Source organism: Salmo salar, chromosome 05, assembly GCF_965601325.2.
Source record: "Salmo salar chromosome 05, fSalSal1, whole genome shotgun sequence".
NCBI lineage: Eukaryota > Metazoa > Chordata > Actinopteri > Salmoniformes > Salmonidae > Salmo > Salmo salar.
The window spans coordinates 10303302-10330000 of NC_138295.1; the positions used below are offsets into that span (position 1 = coordinate 10303302).

General features: G+C 43.1%; 2 protein-coding genes across 3 annotated transcripts in view; both read right to left on the reverse strand.

The window, feature by feature from the left end:
- Window positions 1-30: 30 nt before the first annotated feature.
- On the reverse strand, window positions 31-2671 carry fgf1 (fibroblast growth factor 1). Its single transcript, NM_001141904.1, is given in 3 exon segments — window positions 31-920; window positions 1470-1573; window positions 2452-2671. Coding segments are annotated over 3 exon segments (480 nt in total). The 5' UTR covers window positions 2627-2671; the 3' UTR covers window positions 31-719.
- A 3874-nt stretch (window positions 2672-6545) lies between these two features.
- Window positions 6546-26699, reverse strand: part of LOC106604224 (glucocorticoid receptor-like) — a 71252-nt gene continuing 51098 nt past the window's right edge. Inside the window, exons 4-10 of one of the 2 annotated variants that reach the window (XM_014198678.3) lie at window positions 24975-25138; window positions 22484-22600; window positions 20420-20701; window positions 20150-20294; window positions 19672-19802; window positions 19129-19286; window positions 6546-10543 (exon numbers count right to left, since the gene is read on the reverse strand). In XM_014198678.3, coding sequence (XP_014054153.1) covers window positions 10391-10543; window positions 19129-19286; window positions 19672-19802; window positions 20150-20294; window positions 20420-20701; window positions 22484-22600; window positions 24975-25138 — 1150 coding nt within the window. In that variant the 3' untranslated portion in view covers window positions 6546-10390. Of the gene's footprint in view, window positions 10544-19128; window positions 19287-19671; window positions 19803-20149; window positions 20295-20419; window positions 20702-22483; window positions 22601-24959; window positions 25139-26699 lie in introns of both variants that reach the window. The other variant, XM_014198677.3, reaches the window with a different exon arrangement.

Consider the following 26699-nt stretch of genomic DNA (forward strand, 5'->3'; position numbering starts at 1 on the left):
GAAAGACACAATGACCCGACACCAACTGCTACAGTTCCCATTGTTTTTCTTTTAATGGTTTTCAATGTACAGTTTCTGATACCTTTTCCATCAGCTTTCTATAACAACTGGCTGGTGAGAGACACTACTCATTTCCATATATAGGCTACATATCATTAGTGTTGTCATGATTCAATATTTGATATTACATTTAAATATATGCCATTTAGCAGACACTTATCTAAAGCGATTGACAGTAATGTGTGCATACATTTTAAGTACGGCTGGTCCCAGGAATCAAACCCACTATCCTGGCGTTGCAAACGCCGTGCTCTACCAACTGAGCTACAGAGGACCACAGTGGGCATTAGTCATCAACAAAGATATACATTCTAGATGTCTAGTTAGCAGCATAAAGTAGATTGCAGTTATAGCGTGGAGTGGAATGAATCATTTGGTCAAGTTTTAGCATGATTCTACCAGTCAGATGTCCATCATATAGCTATAATAGTTTATACAGATGACAGCATCTATAACAGGTCGGTGAAAGCATAACTGCTGTTATAACCTGCAACTCAAGCTTCAGTACTAGTTTACATTTAAAATACGGTTTGATTAGCCTGTCTGTTTGCCTGCAATTTCCCACTGAGCACCTTGGAATGGATGTGTCTAAAATGGCACCCTATTCCCAATATAGTGCACTACATTTGGCCATTTCAGATGCACCCCTGTTACACCCTTCACTCCCCTGTGCCTTCCAACCGCCGTGGCAAGAAGAAGATGGCCTTCTGCCCTATGTGGGTTCTGGAGCCAAGTTTGGGTTTCCCGTTCTTCTTCAGTCCCACGTACCAACTCCTGTCTTGGTACTTCTGGGCCTGGTAGGTGTTGTAGTGGTTCACCTCCATCTTCTCCAGGAAATAACACTGATCAGTTACTATCGACTATATGGGAGAGACAGAAAGCCAGATAGTCAGACTACTTAGTCATCACAAACATATGCTGATCGTTGATTAGATTACCTGTGGGTGGTCAAAGGCTCTAGGTAATCCAAAACAGATTGGTAAGGTTCTGGGGGTGGGCTCCCGAATGGTGCAGTGGTCTACGGCACTGCATCTCAGTGCTAGAGGAGTCACTACAGACACCCTGGTTCAATTCCAGGCTGTATCACAACTGGCCGTGATTGGGAGTCCCATAGAGCGGTGCACAATTGGCCCAGCGTCATCCAGGGTAGGCCGTCATTGTAAATAAGAATTTGTTCTTAACTAACTTGCCTAGTTAAATAAAGGTTACATTTTAAAAGGCTATAGATAGTCCTAAACAGTTTGAATGATGTAAAATAATGCTTTGAAGGATAATAATTGTAAATGTCTCCTATCACTATCCTAAATGCATGTGTTAACACCAATGTTAAAACAGCACCGTTTCTGTGACTTTTATGGCTAGGTTAGTTAGGGAGGGTGATGAGGTCATACAGACAGTTTAATACTCACTGAACTGTATAGCTTTCCTTCACTGCTCATGGCCAAGTAGCGTCCTGCCTCTGTCCCCTGGATGACAACCACACCATGGTCCACAGATTTCACCCTCAGGACCGCTAAGACAAGGAAAGGGTACAAGGCAACGTCAGATTGACAAAGACAGAGCCCCCACACACAGGAGGACAAACTAACAAAATAAGTTCACGACAAGCATTCCAACCATGCTTAAAAATTAAATTCCACACGATAACAAATAGACACAAACGAGAAGGACAAACCGAAATAAAGTCAAGTAGACAAGCATGCTGGAAGTTGGTTACTATTTCAAACACTGGGGTTAGCTACCTTTGTTGTTGTCGCTGTTTGGTTATCATGTCATTATGCAACATTCAGAGACTTTGCTTTGAGAAAACGGTCATCTCAATAGCCTCAGTATGAATGCTAGATGTTATGCAACTGGGAGCTTTTAATAACTGTAACATATTACTAATAACATTGTCTGCAAATCTGCGAGAGTACTTGTGAAGAGATCTATGTCAGCATCTTTTCAGACCGCATAAACAGCTGTGTTGTTGCAGCCTAAATATATCCCACACATTCCGACCATCTATAGAGATCGGCTTTCAGTCATTCACACATAATTCACACATACACTGTCCTTGTTATTGAGCCATACAATTATTATGGGACATTATTACAGTGTGGGAGACTGATGATTATCTTTTCTGAAGTTTAACAGCCTGGAAATGTCCATTATTTTAGGTCGATTGTGAACTTTTGCAAACCATTAGAGCATGCATGAACATAAATGTATTACAGTTGAATATAAAGTTAATTATGCAGATAAATATAAATTTCTTGATTGGATGGACAATTCAATAAACTAAATAATAGCCGAATTAATAACAGATGTTTGTATTATTTACATACAGTAGTATTTTTGTTCATTTGTTAAACAAAATCCACTGAAATATTATAGTATTTCTGTTTTTACTGTGAACGTCATTCTCGTCCCTCTTGCCTTCCACGGTCCCATCCGGGAGAATCTGCAGATGATGTCCGCCATTCATGCAGTATAGGCGGGTCAGCTTTTTATTGTCGAGCAGGTTACTTCCGAATCTCTCATTATCCTGCCCCACCGGTAAAAACGTTATTTCTGCATCCGTCATTTTTGGATAAGCTCTATATTAAAATAACGACGGTGGGTCTGACCACCTGAGAATAACCACCTGATGCGCGCTCTGCGGCAAGAACGAAAACAACCCGTTAGTAAAATCGCCTTTTGATGGCAAACAGGAACATGTTTGGACTTTATAGTCACCCGTAGAAGCAACAACGATGTGTGGTCACGCGCGTTTTGGGTCGCGGGGGAGCAGAGCACTGACCAACAAAGAGGTCGCGTACATGTAGCCTACATTGTTTCGCACCCAGGATGTGGAGGATTAAAATTAGAAACACACTATTAGGATACAACAATGACACCTGTTACACATACACCTGCTGGCACTTCCTGTTATCTTAGACCAGGGCCAGTAAACTATTCATGAAGCGTCAGAGTAAGAGTGCTGATCTAGGATTAGGTCCCTCCTATGATGTTATTAATTATGATCTCTCAAGACAAAGGAGATGATTGTGGACTACAGGAAAAGGAAGACCGAGCACGCCACTATTCTCATCGACGGGGCTGTAGTGGAGCAGGTTGAGAGCTTCAAGTTCCTTGGTGTCCACATCACCAACAAACTAACATGGTCCAAGCACACCAAGACAGTCGCGAAGAAGGCACGACAAAACCTATTCAGGAGACTGAAAGATTTGGCATGGGTCACCAGATCCTCAAAAGCTTCTACAGCTGCAACATCGAGAGCATCCTGACTGGTTGCATCACTGCCTGGTATGGCAACTGCTCGGCCTCCGACTGCAAGGCACTACAGAGGGTAGTGCGAACAGCCCAGTACATCACTGGGGCTAAGCTTCCTGCCATCCAGGACCTCTACACCAGGCGGTGTCAGAGGGAGGCCCTAAAAATTGACATAGACTTCAGCCACCCTAGTCATAGACTGTTCTCTCTGCTACCACACAGTAAGCGGTACCGGAGCGCCATGTCCAAGAGGCTTCTAAACAGCTTCTACCCCCAAGCCATAAGACTCCTGAACATCTAGTCAAATGGCTACCCAGACTATTTGCATTGTCCCCCCTCCCCTCCCCTCTCCACACCACTGCCACTCTCTGTTGTCATCTATGCATAGTCACTTTAATTAACTCTACCTACATGTACATACTACCTCAACTAACCGGTGTCCCCGCACATTAACTCTGTACCGGCACCACCCTGTATATATTGTTATATTTGTACTGCTGCTCTTTAATTACTTGTTACTTTTATCTCTTATTCTTATCCATATTTTTTTTTAAACTGCACTGTTGGTTCGGGGCTCATAAGTAAGCATTTCACTGTGAGGTCTACTACACCTGTTGTATTCAGCATTTCACTGTGAGGTCTACACCTGTTGTATTCAGCATTTCACTGTGAGGTCTACTACACCTGTTGTATTCAGCATTTCACTGTAAGGTCTACACCTGTTGTATTCAGCATTTCACTGTGAGGTCTACACCTGTTGTATTCAGCATTTCACTGTAAGGTCTACACCTGTTGTATTCAGCATTTCACTGTGAGGTCTACACCTGTTGTATTCAGCATTTCACTGTGAGGTCTACACCTGTTGTATTCAGCATTTCACTGTAAGGTCTACACCTGTTGTATTCAGCATTTCACTGTAAGGTCTACTACACCCGTTGTATTCAGCATTTCACTGTGAGGTCTACACCTGTTGTATTCAGCATTTCACTGTGAAGTCTACTACACCTGTTGTATTCAGCATTTCACTGTAAGGTCTACACCTGTTGTATTCAGCATTTCACTGTAAGGTCTACTACACCTGTTGTATTCAGCATTTCACTGTAAGGTCTACTACACCTGTTGTATTCAGCATTTCACTGTGAAGTCTACTACACCTGTTGTATTCAGCATTTCACTGTAAGGTCTACACCTGTTGTATTCAGCATTTCACTGTAAGGTCTACTACACCTGTTGTATTCAGCATTTCACTGTAAGGTCTACACCTGTTGTATTCGGAGCATGTGACTAATAACATTTGATTTGAAAAGGCTAAATTGATCCGAGATTACCACTCCTGCTGTGAGAGAATACAGGCCCTCACCTCTTTATCCAAATAGATTTCAATCTCAATGAGACTAATCTGAGCAAATAAATTTATATTTCAATCAAACCTATTCTAACAAGAGAAACCATGGCTACTAGGCTACAAGGTAAAATTATCCATCCCAGTTCACAGGAATCCTTGGGGGCCTCATCTTTCACCATACAACAATAATAAATAATACTTCATTGAATGGAACCCTTAAACAAAGTAATCAAACCAAGACTACATCCTTACAAAGTACATTTAGGACAACATTGTCAATAAAAAGTCATTTGGGAACCAGTAAGCAGGATACACATTCCTGTCGTGTCGTTGACTATCATTAAATGTGAAGACTGTATATTATCAAATCAATTCTCTATGTGTAATTTAATTACGCGATTAAACTAATCATGTAACTTTAATTAACTAGGAAGTCGGGGCACCACGGGAACATGTTGTTTATAAAGCGTCAATTTCCTGATATTTTGATATCTTATCAAAACAGTCACTTATTCATGAATTTTACCTCATCAGTCTCATTACTGAATGTCGCAAACCCTTGGATATCTGCACGATCCCTAGCATAGAATCATGAATCTGCAATATACAAATTGGCTTAATTATTTATTTACTTACTAACTTAATCAATCACATAATTAAATAAACACACACACAATAGGTCATACATTGGTTACTACATGATACAAAGAAAAATTCGCTAGCGTACGAAACCGATATGACAGCTTGGTAGACAAAGGAAAGGGGTGGGGCAGTTCAAGAGCAGGAAACTCAGAGTGGAGTCACTACATACATAGAAATTGCTAATACTTTGAACATGAACAACCGCTCATTCGAAAATAAATTGCAGTTTTACATATTTACGAGTGCCTGCCTTTGTTGTCCCTCTCTGCGATTACCAGTCCGTCTGCTGGATAGTCAGTCGACAGAGAGCCTCTGGTTTGTCAACCAGAGATCACGGGGGCATGGCCACTGACTTGTTAAAACTTTATATATAAATAAGTATCTCGTTAAGAAGACCAACATCACATTACATCTCCTCACAAATAGTTTCATATTCAATCAGATATTTTATACCACATTCAGATGCAAACCCCAAAATTGAGAAGTGTACACAACCAAAGACACAGTAATGTGTGTTTCCTGTCCTTCATGAGATCACTAAATGAAACACACTCGACATGACTGTCCCTTAAGCGTTCACGGACCATTCCCACATTCTCAAAAATAGAAATATAATTTTTTTCTCCCATTTTGGGGATTAGGAGTTTTGGCAAGGAGATTGTCTTTGTCCTCCATTGGCTCTCTCCCTCCATACTGAGAGTTTCTACCAGGAATTTGATCATTGCAAAACCTGATGTGGGAGAGTGAGGGGGGGGGCAGTACAATATACACCCAAAAGGGCCACGTCGTGACATTCCTGAGGTGGGAGCCAGTCTCCCATCACGTGTGGTCATAGAAATTCTGTGTTGAAATTCTGAAAAAAAAGACTGACATGAAAGTGGAGGTTGGTGTAGGAGCTTCTTTCAGTGCCAAGACATTTAAAGTCCAATTCCATAAACTAGAATAGGTCTCCTGGCAGCTAGCCAAGGAAATCATTTGATCTAGTCCTTAGTCTAGTCCTTGGGCTCCCGAGTGGTGCAGCGGTCTAAGGCACTGCATCACAGGCATCACTACAGACACCCTGGTTTAAATCCAGGCTGTATCACAACCGGTGATTGGGAGTCCCATAGGGTGGCGCACAATTGACCCAGCGTTGTCCGGGTTTGGCCGTTGTAGGCCGTCATTGTAAATAAGAATTTGTTCTTAACTGACTTGCCTAGTTAAAGAATAAGAAAAGGTTACAAATCAAAGCAATAAGCCCCAGAATGGAAAAGCCTCTTTATTGAATGAACCATTGCTTAATTATTGTAATAATGTGATTATTAAAAGTATATCTGACAAGGTGACTTTTTTCATTGTTCAGATAAAGTGAGTTAACATGATCAATTTGCATACAATTTCTTGTTTTGAATAGGTACCACAAACAACGAAGACGTAGTTCAACATTTAATGGAAGGAAAAGCATCAACATGACCTACTACAGATGAGCAATAATACAGAGGATATAGAAAACTATTATTTGTGGGAGAAATACAACACATTGTTTTTCTTTACATTGGGTTATATGTACATAATTAAAATTGTGTATAAGCTAAACAAGTCATCTTCAAAGGAAAGCATATACCTGTGAATCATCATCATCATCATCATCTTTCTGCCCTTGATAATACGTTTCAAATTTAACATCTGTTTTATACAAAATAGAATTTCAAAATAATATTTGGGGTAGTGCAAATTGTCAGGTTCAAGCTGGTTGATTACTTTCACAAACAGTTTGTGCGAAGTTTTTTGACTGACTGACTATATTCATAATATTAGTACACAACATTTGACCAAAGCCACACAAAAAAGGAAATATAAAATGTGTTATACGACAAAGTCCTGTACGTCTGTCACTCCAAGAGCTACTAAAACTACAGGGAAACTGAGTCTGGATTTGCTTTGGCCACCTGGTAGAAAATCTAATATACTGGAACTGTGTTGTCTAAATAAATGGTATATATATTGACACTTGAAACTTTTCCTGAAAATCTGTCCTGCAGAGTTCATTCACTAAAGTGAACATTTTCTGTCTAAAATAGCTTATATTGGAAAAGAAAACGACAGTACATGTCTATAATCTCTGTTTAGAGCAACACATGGAACTCAGGTATTTGTCATTTCTATTGCATATTTTCAGATTTTCTTGTAAAAAATGTACTGCATAATACAATTCCACAGAGACCAATACATTTTTGGTAGTAGTTTGTGGTTTCATACCTGTTATATGAAAGGCAACAGCAGAGAATGATTTATAGCCACACTGAATGTGAAAGTAACCCATAGGAAATCCACAAGCAGGGAGACTTCATTTTCTAATTTTATCCATTGAAAGAAAAATAAATGTTTTCCTTTAGGATATATTGGGAAGTTAACAATGGCTAATCAAGTAGTGAGAAAATCAAATGACGACTTTTGCATGTCCAGTATGTATGAAACTAACGTACCTGAACGGCCAGGTGAGCTTTTATTTAACCCGACTGTTAATTCATTATGTCAGAAAAACACACCCTGGGAATCAAAACTGAACGTTTTTGGTTTTAAAAACAGTTCCATCAGTGAACATAGATGACCACATACATTTTTAACCAATGACAACAACCTGAGTATGATCTAGTTGTTGTTAAAAACCACTAATGTAGCTTCTTATTGGCATAGTGTATGAAAATCACAAAATAAGAGATGCCAGTTTTCCAACATGTAAATAGACCAATGACAGCAAACAAATAACTGGCATTGCATTTTTTAATGCAGGTTAGGTAAAAAGTTAGAACAGATCCCACCTTTTCAAAATGGCTTCACGTCTCGGGTTAACAATTCTCTCAAATCCCCCTCAAATGTACGGAATGTGACAACACCATACAATTACATTACAATGAAAACATGTTTTTAGAAGAAAACTATTTCCCCTTAGAGGACTGGGAAACCCCAGTCCTCTGTTGCTGGGCCGAATGTCTCCTGGTTGATGTCTTTTCCCCTCCTCATCCACTAAGCTACAGACTACGTCCAAAATAGCACCTTATTCCCTATTTTGTGCACTACTTTGGACCAGAGCCTTGCCCTGGTCAAAAGTAACACACTACAAAGGGAACAGGGAGTCATTTGGGACACGCTCACAGTTTGAGTGAGAAACAAGATGACAGAGAAGGATGTTAGTACTAAGTGCTTTACTGGAAAACTTTTAAGTAACACACACACACACACACACACACACACACACACACACACAGAGCGAGAGAGAGAAACAATAAGAGCTGAGATGTTGTAAGCAAGATGACTAGGTGGGTAAGGGGTTGTTGTGAGAGCAGCAGTGGGAGGTTGTCCGAGACCAGGGTCAATCAGTCAGTTCTCCAGAACCCCTGTGTATTGCTGCTTTTCATCTCATAAAATGGTCAAATTGTCTGATATGTCAGTGATATGTCAGTGTTGCCAGAATGTAAGCGCTATAAGGATTAATAATGACAAGTTATCCATGTTTCATTCACACACACACACCCCTCTACTATCCATTCAAACACCAGTGTGTTCATACAGAAAGCAGCATATAGAGTATTGAGGGTCAACACTGGGCCCTCTGACTTGGACTGTTACTATTTAGATCTTCCTTAAGAGACCAACAACTACTGTACAACTCAATTCAAGAACAGCCATTTTCCCATCAAATCTTAGGGGAAACCATAGCAACCAGCTCTTCTGGTTTTGGGGCTGTCGATACATAATTTAAAAAAATGGAATCTGCACTCTCCATTTTTGATTGGCTGACGCATCGCTCTCTCCGAAACATTCCAATAATGACAAATGGGCAAAAAAACAAACAGCAAAACAACAGTTAAAACAAAAGCAACAGGAAGAAGGTTCACCGATGGACAAAAGTACTTTTGCTGACAAAAATAAGTTCAAAAGGTGACAATTAATAGCTTCCTTTTACAAACATCCAATAGAGTTAAAGCCATGTTCTTTACTATGTACTTTCACAGGTCATTGTACTAAAATAGTATTTAAAAATGAGACGTGTACAAGAGATCAGGTGAATAATGTATGCAGATTGGGAGTATTATTTAAATCTACTGATCTTATTGTTATAGTTTACACCGAGGAGCCATAACTGAGCTGCAATAGCAACAGACTAACACGGCAGCCATTGTAAAAAGGAAAACGGACTGCATGTAATAGAAACAAAACAATCACATACACTGAGGATCAACCGTGATGGTGAAAGAATACCTATCCTCGGACAGTCAGAGAGAGAATGGCTAAAATCAGACTTCAAGCTAAAAAAGGCACATTTTTTTTCTTCCCTTTTTCTGATCGACGGAGTGTGTAAACCTGGCAGCCAGCACGTAGCTTAATGTAGACAAAGATAGATCTGTGAACTGTGTACTGTATGCTTTCATTATATAAAACTATTTCATCATGTTACGACTGACTTAAAAAAAGCTATGCAACATGCTTTGGAAAATGACAGTTACGAAGAAAACAAAACGTCATGTGACTTGATAATCAACTCTGTTACAACCACGTCCTAAAATCAACAGTAGGTAGAGGAATACACAGTGGGTTAACCTGTTGAATAACAGTACAAGATAGTTATAGTGTTACCTTTGCTGAGGTAAGAAATGACCTGTATAATAAACTGTATATACTGTGGCAGCAGAAACTTAGACATCCTCATCATCATAATAATCTGTACATAGATACTTATTTCATCTAGATATTGTTAAGTTCTGCGGGTCATACACCTGAGAAAACACAAAGGGTTAGTTTAGTTCAATCCTTGATTATACTTAAACTTATGAAAACATTTATTTTATATACCGGATCATAGATCATTGATGTTAAACAAAACAAAAATCCTCTGCTCTCTCCGTCTCGTCTTCTCTAGACAAATCTCTCCTTCCTCCAACGATGGCGCTTGTTTCATCCACAAAATCAGCAAACCCCTGAACATTGTATAATTTCTCCCCAACAGCCTCTCTTCCTCCCTGTCTCCCTCGGTCAGGGGAAGGTGAGGGGATTTTAAGGCATTGTGTCTCGGTGGTGGACACGGCCAGTGGCGGTGGCACCACACAGTCATTTCTGGTGGAAGAGGAGGGGCTTGACGCTCCCTGCTTTGAATTTTGGTAACTGGTTGCTGATGATCTCTGCTAACATCTCTGGAAACTCCACCGACAGAGACTTGTTGACGAACGTGTAGAAGCAGAAATCCAGCAGCCCACCAACCATCTAAAAGGGAAAGCAGAACATTTTACATGTTTATTTATTGTCTGTTGGTCACAGAAATGTTGTTAGTGTACATTGAAAACAAAACAGAGACACTAAACCACAAATAGCTAGAATAATGACAGAACACACATCATGTCCCAACATTGCAAAATTGTCACCGTTTCTCATATCATTGTTCACAACCCACTCATACATGAATCTCATATCTAGCTGTATGCCATATGTACAGAAACTGAAACATGAATCTCATATCTAGCTGTGTGACATGTGTACAGAAACTGAAACATGAATCTCATATCTAGCTGTATGCCATGTGTACAGAAACTGAAACATGAATCCCATATCTATAGTGTGCACCTGTGTGCAATCTAAGTGTAACATGATCTGTCACATGATCTCAGTATATATACACCTGTTCTGAAAGGCCCCAGAGTCTGCAACACCACTGAGCAATGGGCATCACCAAGCAAGCGGGACCATGAAGACCGAGATCTCCAAACAGGTCAGGGACAAAGTTGTGGAGAAGTACAGATCAGGGTTGGGTTATAATAAAATATCAGAAACTTTGAACATCCCACGGAGCACCATTAAATCATTATTAAAAAAAGAATATGGCACCACAACAAACCTGCCAAGTGAGGGCCGCCCACCAAAACTCACAGACCAGGCAAGGAGGGCATTAATCAGAGAGGCAACAAAGAGAGCAAAGATAACCCTGAAGGAGCTGCAAAGCTCCACAGCGGAGATTGGAGTATCTGTCCATAGGACCACTTTAAGCCGTACACTCCACAGAGCTGGGCTTTACGGAAGAGTGGGCAAAAAAAATTAAGCAAACATGTTTGGTGTTTGAGGAGACTAAAATGTTGCTTTTTGGCCATCAAGGAAAATGCTATGTCTGAAGCAAACCCAACACCTCTCATCACCCCGAGAGCACCATCCCCACAGTGAAGCATGGTGGTGGCAGCATCATGCTGTGGGGATGTTTTTCATCAGCAGGGACTGGGAAACTGGTCAGAATTGAAGGAATGATGGATGGCGCTAAATACAGGGAAATTCTTGAGGGGAAACCTGTTTCAGTCTTCCAGAGATTTGAGACTGGGACGGAGGTTCACCTTCCAGCAGGACAATGACCCTAAGCATACTGCTAATGCAACACTGAGTGATTTAAGGGAAAACATTTAAATGTCTTGGAATGGCCTATTCAAAGCCCAGACCTCAATCCAATTGAGAATCTGTGGTATGACTTAAAGATTGCTGTACACCAGTGGAACCATCCAACTTGAAGGAGCTGGAACAGTTTTGCCTTGAAGAATGGGCAAAAATCCCAGTGGCTAGATGTGCCAAGCTTATAGAGACATACCCCAAGAGACTTGCAGCTGTAATTGCTTCAAAAGGTGGCTCTACAAAGTATTGACTTTTTTTTGGGGGGGGGGGGGGGGGTTGAATAGTTATACATGCGAGGTTTGAGTTTTTTTCTCTTATTTCTTGTTTGTTTCACAATAAAAAACACTTTGCATCTTCAAAGTGGTAGGCATGTTGTGTTCATCAAATGACACAACCCCCCCAAAAATCCCTTTTAATTCCAGGTTAAGGCAACAAAATAGAAAAAATGCCAAGGGGGTGAATACTTTCGCAAGCCACTGCAGCTGTGTGACATGTGTACATAAACTGAAACATGAATCCTATATCTAGCTGTGTGCCATGTGTACAGAAACATGAATCTCATATGTATTGAACTCCAGACCACCAGGAGGCAGCACTGAGCTCCAGACCTCCAGGAGGCAGCACTGAGTTCCAGACCACCAGGAGGCAGCACTGAGCTCCAGACCACCAGGAGGCAGCACTGAGTTCCAGACCACCAGGAGGCAGCACTGAGTTCCATACCACCAGGAGGCAGCACTGAGTTCCAGACCTCCAGAAGGCAGCACTGAGTTCCAGACCACCAGGAGGCAGCACTGAGCTCCAGACCTCCAGAAGGCAGCACTGAGTTCCAGACCACCAGGAGGCAGCACTGAGCTCCAGACCACCAGGAGGCAGCATTTTTTTTATGTCTTAAAGGGGCAGTGTTGTATTTTGAAAGAGCCTTGAATAAGTTAAGTAGCCAATAGGCTATACAAATCATTAAAATCCAGACAGAAAATATTTACACAAGAAGCAACCTATTATCACACAGGTAAGAGGGTAAGAGGGTAGCATAATTTGTCTGATTCTCTGTAAAAATGGTATGGGAATAATAATGCATTGTATTTGTAAAGTGGTTTATTGCAAAAACAACACAATTTTCAGTTACCTTCTTATCTGAAGGATAAGTGGATAAACAGGTTAATGTCAAGCCCTGCATGATTTTTCCCAAAGTCTCATGGAATGTAGGCCAACATTGAACACCACACATTAGCTGATTTCAAGGTTTTACTGCTAACCTACAAAGCATTACATGGGCTTGCTCCTACCTATCTTTCCGATTTGGTCCTGCCGTACATACCTACACGTACGCTACGGTCACAAGACGTGGGCCACCTAATTGTCCCTAGAATTTCTACGCAAACAGCTGGAGGCAGGGCTTTCTCCTATAGAGCCCATTTTTATGGAATGGTCTGCCTACCCATGTGAGAGACGCAGACTCAGTCTCAATCTTTAGGTCTTTAGTGAAGACTCATCTCTTCAGTAGGTCCTACGATTAAGTGTAGTCTGGCCCAGGGGTGTGAAGGTGAACGGAAAGGCTCTGGAGCAACGAACCGCCCTTGCTGTCTCTGCCTGGCCGGTTCCCCTTTCTCCACTGGGATTCTCTGCCTCTAACCCTATTACAGGGGCTGAGTCACTGGCTTACTGGTGTTCTTCCATGCCGTCCCTGGGAGGGGTGCGTCACTTGAGTGGGTTGAGTCACTGACGTGGTCTTCACTGGCTTACTGGTGTTCTTCCATGCCGTCCCTGGGAGGGGTGCGTCACTTGAGTGGGTTGAGTCACTGACGTGGTCTTCCTGTCTGGGTTGGCGCCCCCCCCTTGGGTTGTGCCGTGGCGGAGATCTTTGTGGGCTATACTCGGCCTTGTCTCAGGATGGTGAGTTGGTGGTTGAAGATATCCCTCTAGTGGTAACCCTGACCTGTTCACCGGACGTGCTACCTGTCCCAGACCTGCTGTCCCAGACCTGCTGGAACCCTGACCTGTTCACCGGACGTGCTACCTGTCCCAGACCTGCTGTCCCCGACCCGCTGGAACCCTGACCTGTTCACCGGACGTGCTATCTGTCCCAGACCTGCTGTTTTCAAATCTCTAGAGACAGCAGGAGCGGTAGAGATACTCTCAAAGATCGGCTATGAAAAAGCCAACTGACACTTACTCTTGAGTTGCTGACTTGTTGCACCCTCGACAACTACTATGATTATTATTATTTGACCATGCTGGTCATTTATGAACATTTGAACATCTTGGCCAACATCTTGTTATAATCTCCACCCGGCACAGCCAGAAGAGGACTGGCCACCCCTCATAGCCTGGTTCCTCTCTAGGTTTCTTCATAGGTTTTGGCCTTTCTAGGGAGTTTTTCCTAGCCACCGTGCTTCTACACCTGCATTGCTTGCTGTTTGGGGTTTTAGGCTGGGTTTCTGTACAGCACTTTGAGATATCAGCTGATGTAAGAAGGGCAATATAAATACATTTGATTTTAATTTGATTTGCTGCTACTGTAGGCTGAACAATAAAACAGCTATTTCCATGTTCAAATGTTATGGGATTCATTTGTGTTACTTAAAGCGGGTAAAGCCTCAGTGTTCACTAAACACATGGTGGAAATGAATCCGTGGCTTTCGAACCCGACCCGAAATGCATAAATATATCTATTTTTTTAAAACAGACCCATTCCGAATGGACCGGAGGACAGTCAGACGCGTTCTGAAAAGACTGGTGAAAAAAGACATCCAAACAGACCCGTGCTGGTTCGGTTTTTACTTTCCTAAAACAATGACTGTCCACGTTACGGTTCAGCTGTCGGAGATGGGAAATGAGTGCTAAATGCGTCAGGCACTACGTGACTAAAACTATGTGGACACCTTCTTGTCCAACATTTCATTCCAAAATCATAGGCATTAACATGGAGTTGGTCTCCTCTTTGCTGCTATAACAGCCTCCACTCTTCTGGGAAGGCTTTCTACTAGATGTTGGAACATTGTGGCAGTGACTTCCATTCAGCCACAAGAGAATTAGTGAGGTCGGGCACTGATGTTGGGTGATTAGGCCTGGCTCGCAGTCGGCGTTCCAATTCATCCCAAAGGTGTTCGATGGGGTTGAGGTCAGGGTTCTGTGCAGGCCAGTCAAGTTCTTTCACACCGATCTATACCAACCATTTCTGTAAGGACCTCGCTTTGTACACAGGGGCATTGTCATGAAGAAACAGGAAAGGGCCTTCCCCAAACTGTTGCCTACCCCAAAACATGAAAAAGAGCCCCAGACCATTATTCCTCCTCCACCAAACTTTAATTGGTACTATACATTCGAGCAGGTAGTGTTCTCCTGGCATCCGCCAAACCCAGATTCATTCATCGGACTGCCAGATGGCAAAACGTGATTCATCACTCCAGAGAACGCGTTTCCACTGGTCAGTCTAATGGCGGCGAGCTTTACACCACTCAAGCTGATGCTTGGCATTGCACATGGTGATCTTAGGCTTGTGTGCGGCTGCTCGGCCATGGAAACCTATTTCATGAAGCTCCCGACGAACAGTTACTGTGCTGACATTGCTTCCAGAGGCAGTTTGGAACTCGGTAGTGAGTGTTGCAACAAAGAACAGAATTTTTTTTACATGCTAGACGCTTCAACACTCGGTGGTCCCATTCTGTGAGCTTGTGTGGCCTACCACTTCGTGGCTGAGCCATTGTTTCTCCTAGACGTTTCCACTTCACAATAACAACACTTACGGTTGACCGGGACAGCTCTAGCAAAGCAGAAATTTGACGAACTGACTTGTTGGAAAGTTGGCATCCTATGATGGTGCCACGTTGAAAGTCACTGAGCTCTTCAGTAAGGCCATTCTACTGCCAATGTTTGTCTATGGAGATCGCATGGCTGTGTGCTCGATTGTATACCCATCAGCAACGAGTGTGACTGAAATAGCCGTAGAATCACCTGCGGCAGCGATTACAGCTGTGCATCTTTCTGGGTCTCTAAGAGCTTTCCACACCTGAATTGTGTAACATTTGCCCATTATTCTTTTCAAAATGCTTCAAGCTCTGTCAAATTGGTTGTTGATCATTACTATAGAACCATTTTCAGGTCTTGCCATAGATTTTCAAGCAGATTTAAGTCAAAACTAACTCGGTCACTGAGGAACATTCACCGTCTTCTTACTAAGCAACTCCAGTGTAGACTTGGCCTTGTGTTTTAGGTTATTGTCCTGCTGAATGGTGAAATTGTCTCCCAGTGTCTGGTGGAAAGCAGGCAACCAGGTTTTCCTCTAGGATGTTGGCTGTGTTTAGCTCCATTACGTTTCTTTTTTATCCTGAAAAACTCCCCAGTCCTTAATGATTACAAGCATACCCATAACATGATGCAGCCACCACTATGCTTGAAAATATGGAGAGTGGTACTCAATGTGTTGTATTGGATTTGCCCCAAACATAACGCTTTGTATTCAGGACAAAAAGTGAATTGCTTTGCCACATTTTTTACATTATTACTTTCGTGCCTTGCAAACAGGAGGCATGTTTTGGAATATTGTTTATGTACAGGCTTCCTTCCTTTCACTCTGCCAAAGACATTCAAGTCTGATGGATGATTATTTTAGGTTTTCCATCAAGTATGCTTTAGATGTAAGAGAACATTGAATAAGTTTGCTGACAACAAAATTAAGACACTAATTCAGAGGCTGTAGTGTAGTTATTAGTATGTGTTAATAATTCCATATCTGGCCATGTTTTATGACTTTAAATTCTTATTTCTTCTTATTTCATGTTTTAATTCATGTTTATAATTCCACTTTGACATTATGGGGTATTGTGTGTAGGCCAGTGACAAAAAAATATAAATTGAATTCATTTAACATTCAGGCTGTAATACAACAAAATGTGGAAAAAGTCGAAGTGTGTGAATACTTTGACGGCACTGTAGTTGTCAGAAGAGGGCACGAAAAACACCTTTTCCCCCTCAGGAGACTGAAAAGATTTGGCATGAGTCCCCAGATCCTCAAAAAGTGCTACAGCTGCACCATCGAGAGCATCCTGACCGGTTGCGTCACCCAAGTCATAGACTGTTCTCTCTGCTACTGCACGGCAAGTTGTACCGGAGCGCCAAGTCTTGGTCCAAAAGGCTCCTTAACAGATTCTACACCCAAGCCATAAGGCTGCGCTAAACAATAAATGAAATGGCCACCAGGACAATTTGCATTGACAACCCCTCCCCCACCCCCTTTTTTTTTTTTACACTGCTCCTACTCGCTGTTTGTTACCTATACATGGTCACTTTACCCCTACCTACATGTACAAATTACCTCAACTAACCTGTACCCCCGCACATTGACTCTGTACCGGTACCCCCTGTATATAGCCTCGTTATTGTTATTTAGTAAATATTTTTCCTTAGCTATTATTTTTCATAAAACCTCATTGTTGGTTAAGGGCTTGTAAGTAAGCATTTCACGGTAAGGTCTAAACCTGTTATATTCAGCGCATTTGACAAATAAAAATTTGATTTGATATACAGCTATACAGATAGGCGTACAGGAGGAGACTAATTCGTACATTTTGGATCAGAATTTTTTTACAAAGAGAAGTGTTATATTGTCAGATTAAAGGAATAACTTTGTTAGACCTAAAACATTTACTGTCTTCATAGGCCTGCAGTAACTAAATCTAATAATAGCCATAGTAAACCGAATAATAGCCAAATAGTAAGTCATTGTTTATAGGGAAAATACAAACCGGTTATCATGTTGCGTCATTAAACTAGGTTTTGCATCTCACCCTCATCCTCTTGTAACTGTATTATATTGGTTTGAGTGTGAGTATCCCCAAGACTACCGGTAACTGTATTATATTGGTTTGAGTGCGAGTATCCCCAAGACTACCGGTAACTGTATTATATTGGTTTGAGTGCGAGTATCCCCAAGACTACCGGTAACTGTATTATATTGGTTTGAGTGCGAGTATCCCCAAGACTACCGGTAACTGTATTATATTGGTTTGAGTGTGAGTATCCCCAAGACTACCGGTAACTGTATTATATTGGTTTGAGTGTGAGTATCCCCAAGACTACCGGTAACTGTATTATATTGGTTTGAGTGCGAGTATCCCCAAGACTACCGGTAACTGTATTATATTGGTTTGAGTGTGAGTATCCCCAAGACTACCGGTAACTGTATTATATTGGTTCGAGTGCGAGTATCCCCAAGACTACCGGTAACTGTATTATATTGGTTCGAGTGCGAGTATCCCCAAGACTACCGGTAACTGTATTATATTGGTTCGAGTGTGAGTATCCCCAAGACTACCGGTAACTGTATTATATTGGTTCGAGTGTGAGTATCCCCAAGACTACCGGTAACTGTATTATATTGGTTCGAGTGCGAGTATCCCCAAGACTACCGGTAACTGTATTATATTGGTTCGAGTGCGAGTATCCCCAAGACTACCGGTAACTGTATTATATTGGTTTGAGTGTGAGTATCCCCAAGACTACCGGTAACTGTATTATATTGGTTCGAGTGCGAGTATCCCCAAGACTACCGGTAACTGTATTATATTGGTTTGAGTGTGAGTATCCCCAAGACTACCGGTAACTGTATTATATTGGTTCGAGTGCGAGTATCCCCAAGACTACCGGTAACTGTATTATATTGGTTTGAGTGTGAGTATCCCCAAGACTACCGGTAACTGTATTATATTGGTTCGAGTGCGAGTATCCCCAAGACTACCGGTAACTGTATTATATTGGTTTGAGTGTGAGTATCCCCAAGACTACCGGTAACTGTATTAAATTGGTTTGAGTGTGAGTATCCCCAAGACTACCGGTAACTGTATTATATTGCGGCAGACACAACAATACAGTTGGAACTTAATTTGACCAAAGAAAATGGCTCAACAGAAGGAAACAAAACAGTTGTTGCATATTTAAAGAACTGGTTTAAACCTTGAACAGGCCTATATTGCAGCAATTGCCAACAAAAGATGAGTGCCTACCGTAGGCCTACCCAACAAAGGACAGCAATAGGCCTAGTTTTAACCTGTCTTAAACTAAATATGAACCACAAAATTAAAAAGAAAGAACTTAATTTCGCCACGAAAATGTCTCAACAAAATGAAACAAAATATTTTTTGCATATTTGAAGAACTGGTTTAGATGATTAAATACATTTACATTTTAGTCATTTAGCAGACGTTCTTATCCAGAGCGACTTACAGTAGTGAATGCATACATTTTTTCTCTCCGTACTGGTCCCCCGTGGGAATCGAACCCACAACCCTGGCGTTGCAAACACCATGCTCTACCAACTGAGCCACACGGGACTGTGTAGGCCTACAATAATAATAATGATGACAAATATACGAAAAATAAATAAATAAATAAAAGTTAGAATATTGAAGAAGTCTACTGTGTACCTCGTGCATGGAGTCAAGAAGCTTGGTGAGCTGGTAGAAGCGCTGCCAGTTGTGGCTGGAGTTCTCCTCCCTCTTGACGATGGCCTTCCCCAACTCCTTGATGTAGGACATCCTGATCTCATCAAACACTGCCTGACTCTTCAGACCATCTTTTGGCACTGCGGGGGACAGGACAGGATGGGACAACATAACACATCAACCTCTGTGTGTCTTACTCGAGACCATCCTTTGGCACCAAAGGATAACAAAACAGGAAATGTGTTCAATAACCCAGTAAATGAGAACTTGTTCTCAACTTGCCTACCTGGTTAAATAAAGGTGAAATAAAAAAAATTATAATATAAAAAGTAATATGAAAATGTAGAGCGAAACTACAATAAGATGAAATAAGACACTTTTCTTTTGACATCCCAATGCTATGATAAACAACAACAAATAACAGTAAAAACCCAGGAACACACAGTCATCAATCAGGAAATAGGTTGGCATATTATTATGGACTCAAGTGTGACAGGTCAAAGTAAAAGTGGGGCTGAGACTCACCGGTGCTGAGCAGCAGCAGAACCTTCATACACAGATACTCGTCATGAGACACCTGCAGCCTGACAAACTCACTGGAGATCTTCAACATCTGTTCACACTGGTCTGCCATGTAGGGCAGCTTCATACGGTCCCTGATGAGGAGAGAGAGACAGGTATGTTAGTGATGATGTCACACTGGTCTGCCATGTAGGGCAGCTTCATACGGTCCCTGATGAGGAGAGAGAGACAGGTATGTTAGGAATTAGACAGACAGTCCAAAACATATTAAAGACAGATACTGTAGAGAGAGGCAGACAGAAACAGATACTGGAGAGAGAGAGAGACAAAGACAGATACTAAGACCGATACTGGGAGAGGAGAGGAGAAAGAGAAAGAGAGAGAGAGAGAGAGACAGAGAGAGAGACAGAGAGAGAGACAGAGAGAGAGACAGAGAGAGAGACAGAGAGAGAGACAGAGAGAGAGAGAGAGAGAGACATACTGGTTGATGACGAGGTCTGGAGCGAAGCAGAGCATGTTCCCGTCACACTGTTGGTAGGACCTCCAGCCCAGGCTGAAGGACATGAGGAACAACCAGGAACACTGCAGCAGAGTCATCTGGTCGTCCAGGTGAAGGTTCCGGAACCCTGCAGGGGAAGATAACAGAACACTGAATGACTAAAGGTTCCATTTCCCTGATGATACTGTAGTACTGCTATCTATGGTAGATACTATGCAGATTTCCAACAGTGTCTCTTAGAGACAGTAGTACCTGGCAGGGCCTTGGCCCACTTCACGGCTGATACAACCTGTCGTCCCCCCAGCCTGTTGAGGGTGGTCATGATGCGTGTGGAGGTGTCTGGAAGGGTGCCGTCGTAGCCAGAGTAGATGGTGTCTGGCTCGATGGCCTTTAGTAGAGACAGCATGGTGGGGGTGAGCTGGGGCATGGACTTGGGGACCAGCGACCTGGCCTCTGGGAGCGGACGGGGGGACAGCTCGACCGTGGTGGGCTGCTGCACCCCCTTTAAACGGTTCAGCTTCTTGGTTTTACGAGCTGTGGCGAAGGAGAGAGGAAGGGAGGCGGTAGATTGAGTGACCATGATCTCAAAAACAAGTCAAACTAATATATCTACTTGTATTTGAGGTTGTAGTAGCTTGTAGTCAGACTGAGTTGTACACCAATTTACATCAAAACTACAATCTGCACAATAAAACAAGGTAAAATAGTTCAGCTTCCAGGTTCATCTGAACCAATTGTGCTATTGTGTGTGTTTTTTCGCGTTATTTGTAACTTATTTTGTACATATTGTTTTTCTGCCACCGTCTCTTATGACCGAAAAGAGCTTCTGGATATCAGGACAGCCATTACTCACCTCGTACTGGACAAAACATTTTCTTTAACAAGTCTGACGCAAAGGATTTACTTCAGAAACCAGACAAAGCCCAAATCCCCGTAATTTGCAAGAGACGGAGATATAGGGGTCGTAGGTCGGCGTGCCTTGTAAGATTCCGACGGCGAGTGGGTAACCCGCCTCTACCATCAGTCCTATTAGCCGACGTACAATCATTGGATAATAAAATGGATGAGCTCCGAATAAGACTATCCTACCAATGGGACATTAAAAACGGTAAAATCTTGTGTTTCACTGAGTCGTGGCTGAATGACTACATGGATAACATACAGCTGGCTGGGTTTACGCTGCATCAGCAAGACAGAACAGCTGTCTCCGGTAAGACGAGTGGAACTGATAGATGACCACTATATGTTCATGTTTTTAAATGGATGTAAATTGTAAAGTCTTTTGTCTGTAATGTCTTTTTCGTTATGTGTCAGACCCCAGTAAGACTGGCTGTTACCATCGGCGTCGACTAATGAGAATCCTAACAAATCAAAATCATCGCTGCCATGAGACAATAAAACAAGGTAAGAGTGTACCTTCCAGGTTCATCCCTGCCACGAGACAATAAAACAAGGTAAGAGTGTACCTTCCAGGTTCATCCCTGCCACGAGACAATAAAACAAGGTAAGAGTGTACCTTCCAGGTTCATCCCTGCCACGAGACAATAAAACAAGGTAAGAGTGTACCTTCCAGGTTCATCCCTGCCACGAGACAATAAAACAAGGTAAGAGTGTACCTTCCAGGTTCATCCCTGCCATGAGACAATAAAACAAGGTAAGAGTGTACCTTCCAGGTTCATCCCTGCCATGAGACAATAAAACAAGGTAAGAGTATACCTTCCAGGTTCATCCCTGCCATGAGACAATAAAACAAGGTAAGAGTGTACCTTCCAGGTTCATCCCTGCCACGAGACAATAAAACAAGGTAAGAGTATACCTTCCAGGTTCATCCCTGCCACGAGACAATAAAACAAGGTAAGAGTGTACCTTCCAGGTTCATCCCTGCCACGAGACAATAAAACAAGGTAAGAGTATACCTTCCAGGTTCATCCCTGCCATGAGACAATAAAACAAGGTAAGAGTGTACCTTCCAGGTTCATCCCTGCCACGAGACAATAAAACAAGGTAAGAGTATACCTTCCAGGTTCATCCCTGCCACGAGACAATAAAACAAGGTAAGAGTGTACCTTCCAGGTTCATCCCTGCCACGAGACAATAAAACAAGGTAAGAGTGTACCTTCCAGGTTCATCCCTGCCACGAGACAATAAAACAAGGTAAGAGTGTACCTTCCAGGTTCATCCCTGCCACGAGACAATAAAACAAGGTAAGAGTGTACCTTCCAGGTTCATCCCTGCCACGAGACAATAAAACAAGGTAAGAGTGTACCTTCCAGGTTCATCCCTGCCACGAGACAATAAAACAAGGTAAGAGTATACCTTCCAGGTTCATCCCTGCCATGAGACACTTGCGGAAGCGGCAGGCTGGACAGTTCTTCCTTCTGATCTTATCGATGATGCAGTCATTCCTCCCAGCACACAGGTAGTTGTGTTGCCCTGAGACAAGAAAAAAATCATTTGAATGACAAAAAAAATGTAATGAAGTACTATATTCTTGACAGCATTTCCCCCCCCTTGCATCATACTGGATCAGCAAGCCTCCCACTTGCAAATAAAATGTCTGCATTTTCTTTATAACAGGCACAGACAATTACAGTATCATTTATGATATGCATACCGAACACCATTCCATGCCACCAAAGGTGTACCAGTACCAGTTGTCCTACCATCTCACCCCTTGCCATTCTTTTGGGGCTCCTGAGTGGCGCAGCGGTCTAAGGCACTGCATCTCAGTGCTAGAGGTGTCACTACAGACCTGGTTCAATTCCAGGCTGTATCACAACCGGCCCGTGATTGGGAGTCCCATAGAGCGGCGCACTGTCATTGTAAATAAGAATTTTGTTCTTAACTGACTTGTCTAGTCAAATAAAGGTTAAATAAAACATTATACATTTCCTGGATGGCAGGAAGCTCTGGGCTGTACACACCAACATCTGAAGCACTTTGCGGTCAAGGGCGGTGCAATTGCCATAACAAGCTGTGATGCAGGCTCTGATCAGTCCCTACACCCAAAGAAGGGCACTGCGTTCATCCACCTCTGGCCTGCTCGCCTCCCTACCTCTGCGGAAGCACAGTTCCCGCTCAGCCCAGTCAAAACTGTTCACTGCTCTGGCACCCCAATGGTGGAACAAGCTCCCTCACGACGCCAGGACAGCGGAGTCAATCACCACCTTCCGGAGACACCTGAAACCCCACCTCTTTAAGGAATACCTGGGATAGGATAAAGTAATCCTTCTATCCACCCCCCCCCCAAAAAAAAGATATAGATGTACTATTGTAAAATGGTTGTTCCACTGGATATCATAAGGTGAATGCAACAATTTGTAAGTCGCTCTGGATAAGAGCGTCTGCTAAATGACGTAAATGTAAGACGCTCTCGATGGTGCAGCTGTAGAACCTTTTGAGGATCTGAGGGCCCATGCCAAATCTTTTCAGTCTCTTGAGGGGGAAGAGGCGCTGCCATTCCCTCTTCACGACTGTGCGGGTGTTTGTGGACCATGTTAAGTCCTTAGTGATGTGGATGCCAAGGAACTTAAAAGCTATCGACCTGGTCCAAAACAGCCCTGTCGATGTGCATGGGGGCGTGCTCTCCCCTCTTTCTCCTATAGTCTACGATCAGATCCTTGATCTTACTGGCGTTGAGGGAGAGGTTGATGTCCTGGCACCACACTGCTACGTCTCTGACCTCCTCCATGTAAGCAGACTCAATGCTGTCGGCGATTTTGATTTTACGTCACTGGCCTCCACAAATTAAAAAAATCCTACCTTGCCAGTATCTACCGTAAACCAAACGGTAGATACTGGCAAGGTGTCTTACCATCTCAGTCCTTGCCACAGGCAAGTATGATGATACATAAACCACACATCATTTCATGACATCACCAGTGGTAGCCCAGTTCCACATCCGTTTCTGCCTACTTGGCAAGGTAGTAAAAACATCTGGGACCAGACCATTTGAGTTGTCCTAGCATCTCACCTCTTTGCAAGGTAGTAAAAACAGATCTGGGACCAGACCATTTGAGTTGTCCTAGCATCTCACCTCTTTGCAAGGTAGTAAAAACAGATCTGGGACCAGACCATTTGAGTTGTCCTAGCATCTCACCTCTTTGCAAGGTAGTAAAAACAGATCTGGGACCAGACCATTTGAGTTGTCCTAGCATCTCACCTCTTTGCAAGGTAGTAAAAACAGATCTGGGACCAGACCATATGAGTTGTCCTACTATCTCACCTCTTGGAGAGGTAGTAAAAACAGATCTGGGACCAGACCATATGAGTTGTCCTACTATCTCACCTCTTGGAGAGGTAGTAAAAACAGATCTGGGACCAGACCATACCAGTTGTCCTACTATCTCACCTCTTGGAGAGGTAGTAAAAACAGATCTGGGACCAGACCATACCAGTTGTCCTACTATCTCACCTCTTGGAGAGGTAGTAAAAACAGATCTGGGACCAGACCATACCAGTTGTCCTACTATCTCACCTCTTGGAGAGGTAGTAAAAACAGATCTGGGACCAGACCATATGAGTTGTCCTACTATCTCACCTCTTGGAGAGGTAGTAAAAACAGATCTGGGACCAGACCATATGAGTTGTCCTACTATCTCACCTCTTGGAGAGGTAGTAAAAACAGATCTGGGACCAGACCATACCAGTTGTCCTACTATCTCACCTCTTGGAGAGGTAGTAAAAACAGATCTGGGACCAGACCATATGAGTTGTCCTACTATCTCACCTCTTGGAGAGGTAGTAAAAACAGATCTGGGACCAGACCATATGAGTTGTCCTAGCATCTCACCCCTTGCCCCTGTACCTTCCACGGCTCTCTTGAAGAACACCTTGCAGCTTCCGCAGGTGAGCACCCCGTAGTGACAGCCAGACGCCTCATCTGAACACACCAGACAGATCTTATGGGCGGTCCCGGCCTTGCCCTGGGTTGTACACGACGCAGCGCCACCACCCTGCCTGGAGGTTGAACTGCATTGAGAGGAGAGCAGGCAAGGGGAGAGCAGGGAAGGGAGGAGAGCAGGGAAGAGAGAAGAGCAGGGAAGGGAGGAGAGCAGGGAAGAGAGAAGAGCAGGGAAGGGAGGAGAGCAGGGAAGAGAGGAGAGCAGGGAAGAGAGGAGAGCAGGGAAGGGAGGAGAGCAGGGAAGAGAGGAGAGCAGGGAAGGGAGGAGAGCAGGGAAGAGAGGAGAGCAGGGAAGGGAGGAGAGCAGGGAAGAGAGAAGAGCAGGGAAGAGAGGAGAGCAGGGAAGAGAGGAGAGCAGGGAAGGGAAGAGAGGAGAGCAGGGAAGAGAAGAGAGGAGAGCAGGGAAGAGAAGAGAGGAGAGCAGGAAAGAGAAGAGAGGAGAGCAGGGAAGAGAGGAGAGCAGGGAAGAGAGGAGACCAGTGATGAGGAGGGACAGTCAGTAACAAGTGTGATTTTCTGAATGAATACAAAATAATAACTTTGCAACAAGTGCCAAATACACACTGATGATGATGCTCCTGGAATTCTGAAAACATTTCAACACTATTCCCACAGAGACAGAGCAGACTCTTAACTATGTACCAGCTCACCTAGAAGCATGTGGCTCCCTCACTTTTTGTGAGCTGGAACACTGTAACAGCAGGGGAACTCAACACATGTACAGTGGGGGAAAAAAGTATTTGATCCCCTTCTGATTTTGTACGTTTGCCCACTTACAAATAAATGATCAGTCTATAATTTTAATGGTAGGTTTATTTGATCAGTGAGAGACAGAATAACAACAAAATAATCCAGAAAAACGCATGTCAAAAATGTTATAAAATGATTTGCATTTTAATGAGGGAAATAAGTATTTGACCCCTCTGCAAAACATTACTTAGTACTTTCTGGCAAAACCCTTGTTGGCAATCACAGAGGTCAGACGTTTCTTGTAGTTGGCCACCAGGTTTGCACACATCTCAGGAGGGATTTTGTCCCACTCCTCTTTGCAGATCTTCTCCAAGTCATTGAGGTTTCAAGGCTGGAGTCTGGAGACTGGCTAGGTCACTCCAGGACCTTAATGTGCTTCTTCTTGAGCCACTCCTTTGTTGCCTTGACTGTGTTTTGGGTCATTGTCATGCTGGAATACCCATCCACGACCCATTTTCAATGCCCTGGCTGAGGGAAGGATGTTCTCACCCAAGATTTGACGGTGCATGGCCCCGTCCATCATCCCTTTGATGCGGTGAAGTTGTCCTGTCCCCTTAGCAGAAAAACACCCCCAAAGCATAATGTTTCCACCTCCATGTTTGACGGTGGAGATGGTGTTCTTGGGGTCATAGGCAGCATTCCTCCTCCTCCAAACACGGCGAGTTGAGTTGATGCCAAAGAGCTCCATTTTGGTCTCATCTGACCACAACACTTTCAGCCAGTTGTCCTCTGAATCATTCAAACGGGCATGTATATGTATTCTTGAGCAGGGGGACCTTGCGGGCGCTGCAAGATTTCAGTCCTTCATGGCGTAGTGTGTTACCAATTGTTTTCTTGGTGACTATGGTCCCAGCTGCCTTGAGATCATTGACAAGATCT